Here is a 6,336-nt window from a genome sequence, read left to right as displayed (position 1 = left end):
TAGGGGGGGCTTTTTGGGGTGTGTGTGGAGAAGGTTTTGGGCAGTCAGGGTACAGGTAGGGGGTAGGGTCCTGGGGGGCAGTTGGGGGGGGGTCTTAGGAGGGGGCAGTTAGGGGACAAGTAACAGGGAGGCTTAGGTAGGGGGTAGGGTTCTGGAGGGCAGTTAGGAGGAGGGGTCCCAGGAGGGGGCAGTCAGGGGACAAGGAGCGGGGTGGGGGTGGGGGGTTGGGAGTTCTGGGGGGGAGCTGTCAGGGGGCAGGAGTGGGGAGAGGGATCGGAGCAGTCAGGGGACAGGGAGCAGAGGGGTTTAGATGGGTTGGGAGTTCTGGGGGGGGCTGTCAGGGGGTGGGGAGTGGTTGGATGGGGCATGGGAGTCCCAGGGGTCTGTCTGGGGGTGGGGATAAGGGTTGGGGCAGTCAGGGGACAAGGAAGGGGGGGAGGATTGGGAGTTCTGAGGGGGGCGGGAAGTGGGAGGGGCAGGGGAGGGGCTAGGGCGGGGCTCCTCCCGTCCTCTTTTTTGCTTGCTGAAATATGGTAACCCTACTGAAACCTAAGTGAAACGCAGAAAATTAAACATTGCCTAAAAGATGAGCTTTGAGAAAAAACACCAACAGTTTGTGTCCTGTGATAAAAACAGCAAAAGTTGTCAACACTAGCAAGAAACAGACATTTAAGAAATATTTTATCTGGAAACGTCCCTAAAAATTAAGAAAAATCCTTAATATTAATAGAAAATACATTGTAAAGAGTTTATATAGGTATATTTATTAATATTACCTTATTATAAAAATATTGATTTCGTAAAGCAACATTTTATGCAACCAACAATTAATATTTGAAGCTTTGTTACCTGACAATCTCCCGTGAAGACGCAGGAAAAAAAATGTTAATAAAATGAAAAAAATAAATAAATTAATACAGCCAAAAACGTAGTAATCTGCCCTTGGGTGCCATGTGGCATCAACACTGCAGTATCCGAAACCTGCCACTAGATGGCCCGCAGTTAGTGGTATCAGTACTGGCGGAAGTAGCTTCATTCTCGCTCCTCTGGCTGTTGCCTATGCCATTAACGGAAGTTGCTTGGAGACAGGTCCTGGCAGATTATAGTTGCTATTATTGTAGAAAAACTACGAGTCATTTTAATATCTGTTATTCTCTTAAATAAATACTCTCTGGTCTTCATCTAATCATCGTAGTTACTAGGGTTAGGAGGCTGGTTCAGAGTCCCCCTTTCTGGGTCCTGATCAGGGATCTGGCCTGCCAGGACCTACAGGCGTTACCTCATCAGCCCGCGCGCTCGCCCGTTCTCTCTCTTTCAGCGGCGCTGCCTGTCAGGGTGGCCGCCATTAGGAACTGGTAAGTGCCGCGTCGGTCGGGAATCTGTCGCCATCGGTGCCCGGGGACCCGCTAGCCCGGCCCTACCGGCTCCCAAGGCCCGTTGGCGGCTCCCTCCTTCGGCGCTCCGGGGTATTTCCCGGCGGGGGGGGGGTTATTGTGGCGGCCGAGCCCAGGCCGCGGAGCCGGGGGGTTGCCTGGCGGCCGAGCCGGATTCGGGAGCGGGATGTAGGGAAGGGGGGGTAGGCGAGCTCGGGGATGTGGTGGGCCGCTCCGGGAGGGGCGAGTTCTGGGCTCCCCGACTGAAGGGGTGGATTCATTCGCCGGCCCTGGGAAAGCAGGGGGCAGAGCAGGAGACCCCCTGGCCCCCAGCGCTGGGTGACCGGAGCTTTCTCCTCCCCCCCACCCCCCAGCTCGGACTGCCAGGGGAGGGGGGCGCGGGTCCCGTCTCCGAATGCTGGGGGCGCTGGGGCTGCAGCTGGGGGAAACGGGGCATCGTCCCCCACCCCTGCAGGGGCTGCAGTGTCGCCTCGGCTGTGCGCCTGGAAACCCAGTGGCAAGAGGCCTGCTTGGGGGGAGGAGGGGAGCGTGATCGGAGGGAACCCACTAGGATCCCCCCAAAATGCCCTCCTCATACTGAGTGGTAATTTACTCACACGAGTGATCACGCGGACGTCAGTATCTAATCTCTTTATACTACTGTGCTGAACATCCTAGTATCTGAGCATCGTTCACCTCTAGTCAACCAAGATCGCACTGGAAATCCCAATTTAAAGTGGTTGCATAAGCCACTGTGTTGGCCAGTGGAAGTGGGAGCCTTGCTGTAGGTAAGGGAAAGGCCTTGAGGGTTAATGCTAGAGGGAGTTATTGCATTGCACACGGGAAACCAAAACGTTCTTTAATGGACACACAACTCAAACTGAAATAGCATCTGCTGAGGCGATACTGGAGAGATCTAGCTGGTATCGGGGGTGGGGGCAAGATTATATTTACTTTTCTAGTTTCTATGGAATGGAAACTAGTACATGTTGCAAGGATGGCTTTTTAGACTCAGCTGTTTGGGCACAAACTGGAAGGAGTCTATGAACAGCCACAGAACTGGGAGGATGGGTGGGATCATTTGGGAATTAAGCTTCTAAAAACGTCTTGTGCAAGTTCTATGATACAACTTGCAAAGACACTTTATTCCCAAATAACTTTGACTCGTGTGGGCATAATGGGACCTCCCCAGGACCGCATCTGGAGAGCTTACAGTACTCTTCCAGCTTCGGAAGCAGGAGGGAGAACTACTGCAGAGGAATACCCATTCCATTACTAGCTTTGGAAGTGGTTAGTTAATGGAAGGCAATCTGCTACAGGTTTGAGTGAGATGACTTATTGCCATCTTGTTCTGTGGTCTTTCTTATCCGTGTTTTATCTATCATAGACACCATGCCTGCCCTCAGACCCCTGGTGAAACCTAAGATCGTCAAGAAGAGAACCAAGAAGTTCATCCGCCATCAATCAGATCGCTATGTCAAGATCAAGGTACGCATCCCACTGGAGAAAAAAAAAAACTGGAAAAGTGTCTAAATCTTAAAGCCTCAGAAGTGACTATTTAGTTGCTATGATGAGGTCAAACATAAAAAGTACCTTTAATTATCGAGAATCAGAAATGTGGATTTTCTGTAATAACACCATGGTAGAGGTTCCTTGCAGATGTGCTTATAATGTTGTAGGATGTGAGAAATGTTTGTTTGAAAAAGATCACGTCCACCCTGAATCTTTGGATTTATTCTTCATGATTGTGCAATTGTATTCTTAAAACTTCCTTGCATTTCTGTAGCGCAACTGGCGTAAACCAAGAGGTATCGATAACAGAGCTCGCAGGAGGTTCAAGGGCCAAATCTTGATGCCCAACATTGGTTATGGTAGCAATAGAAAGACGAAACACATGCTGCCCACAGGATTCAAAAAGTTTCTGGTCCACAATGTCAAAGAACTTGAGGTGCTGCTGATGAGTAACAAGTAAGTTGGGAAAGATCTCTTTAAAACTCATTCAAAATGTTTGTCTTAAACTAACCCTGGTATTCTGTGTTGCAGGTTTACACTTCAGTTCTGATGTGATTTTGTGATCAAAATCAAGGTTCTCAGGGGTGGGATGGGGGGGGAGGGCAGGAGTGCAGGGCAAGTTTCAAGGGAAGGGAGAGATCCAGTGAAATGGTTAGAATCTGCTAGATTTTAAGCCCAAGGTGCTCTGTTCTTTTTCTCCTGCCTTTGCCTGTCACTGGAGCTGCTCCCTCTTCTTGCCCATCTATACCATGCTTTGTGCCCAGGAAGTACCATGCCATTATTCAGGGCCTTAGCTCATTGGGGCCTCAGTCATGTTTCTAGGCCTTTGGACACTACTGACATGCATAAGAGGATGAACGTGCAGTCCTGCTTGTCAAAGTATTCAACTTCTTGACATCTCTTAAGTGGAACCTTCCTGGAGCAGAATGTGGGGGGGGATGAACTGAAACTAGCCCTAGCCTGCAACTGCTCTAGCCACCCTTGTACAGCATTCCTATCCCTTCGCAATATCAACTTGCTGACCAGCCTGTACCCTCCAACTCAAACCAAGCCATGGTTTCTTGCTGTTCCTGTAATACCATGTTTTTTTAGGAACAACAAAAGACTGTGAGATGTGACCATAAAGGATTTTGGGAATGGAGGTAAAAAAACAAGGTTGTATTTGAGTTTTGGGGTCCAAGGTGGAGAGAGCTTAAGAACACCTGGCTTAAAAGAACAAAATTAACCATTCTATTTCAGTACAGTGCATTGTCCTGTTCAGCCTTTATGATCAGATCATTTTATGATCAAACATTCAAAGGATAGAAATAATTTTGAACTTTGATTAAACAAACCCTAAACTTTGCTTTGTATAGGTTTTTGTAGATCTTATTCTTGTGATACAGGCTTCCTGAGTAACTACATTATAGAACCATAAAAATGTAGGGCGCAAGGGCCCTGGAGAAGTCATGTCATGTAGTCCTCCTTAACTCTAATGTTGAGCAGGACCAAGTATAACTAGGCCTTTCCTGACTGGTTTGTGTAATCTGTTCTTTAAAACCTCCACTGATGGGGATTCCACAACCTCTCTTTAACTTAAGTATCATGATTGATCTTAATATCACACTAAATTCAGGGTCTGATTTGACAATGTGCTGAATACCTCCATGTCTACAAACTGCTGCAGCAGCATCCTAGAAAATGGTACTAGGCAGATGGATTTGCTTTCATCAACTTGACATTTAGGTGCTATAAGGACAAGGTGGAAACACAATAATGATTTAGGAATAATGTGTTTGCATTTTTCTTAATACCGTATTTGCTAAATTGTATAAGCAAAAGTTCATAGTCATATGTAGTAACTAATAGAGGCTTTATAAAATGACACTTAATTCTTTAAACAGTAACCTTTTATCCTTGTAAATGCATCTGATGACTTGTGTATTGCAGGAAACATATTTGGTCCCTGTTATATTTTGAATTGCATTTTCTAACTACGTGTTACGTTTTGCTGTAACTAAACTGAGCCCCACAAGGAAACTATCAGTGGTAGGGCTTGAGTCACTACTGACATGAGTGGATGCAACCTGGCTGTTTTCATTGGATCTGCGCTGCCTTATTCCAGTAGTAACTCAATCCGAGGATGTTAGAAATAATGCAGAGAAGTGGGGTCAGGAGAGGAAAATGCAGTTGGCATTTGAAGAAGAGAATAGTAGACAGACAGTTCAGTTGCAGGGTAGGGGAGTGTGTTGCTACTTGGGAACAGGAAGCTGGTACTAATATTTTGTGATTTGACACGCTGTCCTACTGCAAGAGTTAATCTTCTACAGCAGTGGGCAGATGAGAAATGGAGAAAGGACATGAAGTGCAAGTGGAATATTTGGGCTGTTAAGCTTTTTTGTAGATTTTGCTAAAATACCAGATTAAAACCTACTCCTCTTTCAACCAACATGGTGTGTTCAGAATTTAGATTTAATGTTTACATTCAAACTTAAGCCTATTTAGTCCTATTTATAAATAGTCCAGAAGAGTGTTGCAGAGGAGTAACTGCTTAAATTAGGAATTCTCATCAGACACCAGCTAATACTATATTTGATTCTTCAAATATTTATTTTAACTTTCTTTCAAAAATACTTTATTAGAGCTGCTTGCTTGTTCTTTCCCTACACAATGCATGCACACTGAGCTCAATATTTCCATTCCTGTGCTGCTTAAAAGGGGGAGACTTTTTCCCCCCTAGGCTGTGAATTGAATCCTGGCCTGCCTTATGCTGCTGAAATACTGATTCTTTATCCATATTAATATTTTAATAGGTCTTATTGTGCAGAGATTGCTCACAACGTTTCCTCCAAGAACCGCAAGGTAATCGTGGAACGAGCAGCTCAGCTTGCGATCAAGATCACCAATCCAAATGCCAGACTGCGCAGTGAGGAAAACGAATAAATGGTCGTCTCCTCTGTGTAACTGTAACTAATAAAATACAAAAAAGCCACAATGTGATGGTACGTGTTGAATGGTTGTATTAAGTCTTCATCAGACCAGACCTCAATGAAGATTTCATCTCCCTATGAAATATTAGTGAAAAAGTGAGACTAAAGGCAGACTGAGTGCCTCAGTTTTCCTTCTGTGCTGTTCTTAAAGGTGGAGGGAAGGAACTGCACTATTGCAATGGTGTGAAATTGCACTGGTACTGAATTAGCTTTCATTTTCCTACTGTAAGTCTTAAGGTCCTTATTTCATGCAGAAGTGTAGAAAGCTTATTGAATTCAAAAGGAGGCCTCTAATGGGGCTACTACAGTGAATGCTGTTACACTTTGTCTAGAGCATTTCTAAGCTGCCTGTTCACTTCCTGTTCCAGTGTGGGGGAACTATATATAGCATGTTTGAATTTAAAGACTCACCATAGGAAGCTGAAAGGGGAATGGGAGTACAGCACCCCTTGAATTGCTCCACTGCTACTTCTGTTAAGGAA

The 6,336-nt window shown here is 45.7% G+C and overlaps 1 protein-coding gene and 1 non-coding gene across 3 annotated transcripts; both read left to right on the top strand.

Moving 5' to 3' along the window:
• Positions 1 to 1,197: 1,197 nt before the first annotated feature.
• On the top strand, positions 1,198 to 5,864 carry RPL32 (ribosomal protein L32). 2 transcript variants are annotated; one of them, XM_034777288.1, is made up of 5 exons: positions 1,260 to 1,355; positions 2,052 to 2,161; positions 2,761 to 2,861; positions 3,160 to 3,341; positions 5,678 to 5,864. In XM_034777288.1, exons 3-5 carry the CDS (start codon positions 2,766 to 2,768, stop codon positions 5,805 to 5,807), a joined length of 408 nt encoding a protein of 135 aa, XP_034633179.1. In that variant the 5' UTR covers positions 1,260 to 1,355; positions 2,052 to 2,161; positions 2,761 to 2,765; the 3' UTR covers positions 5,808 to 5,864. The 2 variants fall into 2 exon arrangements, with proteins under 2 accessions (XP_034633177.1, XP_034633179.1); XM_034777286.1 differs by lacking the exon at positions 2,052 to 2,161 and having other exon boundaries at positions 1,198 to 1,355.
• On the top strand, positions 2,555 to 2,694 carry LOC117881129. The gene has a single exon (XR_004646703.1). It is a non-coding gene; the product is annotated as a small nucleolar RNA SNORA7 (small nucleolar RNA).
• Positions 5,865 to 6,336: the final 472 nt, after the last annotated feature.

The sequence above is a fragment of the Trachemys scripta genome, chromosome 7 (assembly GCF_013100865.1).
Source record: "Trachemys scripta elegans isolate TJP31775 chromosome 7, CAS_Tse_1.0, whole genome shotgun sequence".
NCBI lineage: Eukaryota > Metazoa > Chordata > Testudines > Emydidae > Trachemys > Trachemys scripta.
Note: the sequence above shows the minus strand (reverse complement) of the source record. Positions and strands in the feature narration are given on the sequence as shown.

Bases quoted from the DNA above. Each gene is read 5' to 3' on its own strand.
- RPL32 (XM_034777286.1), top strand. From the start codon at position 2,766: ATGCCTGCCCTCAGACCCCTGGTGAAACCTAAGATCGTCAAGAAGAGA. The intron at 2,862-3,159 runs GTACGCATCCCA...GCATTTCTGTAG, and splicing joins ATCGCTATGTCAAGATCAAG to CGCAACTGGCGTAAACCAAG. The intron at 3,342-5,677 runs GTAAGTTGGGAA...ATATTTTAATAG, and splicing joins GTGCTGCTGATGAGTAACAA to GTCTTATTGTGCAGAGATTG.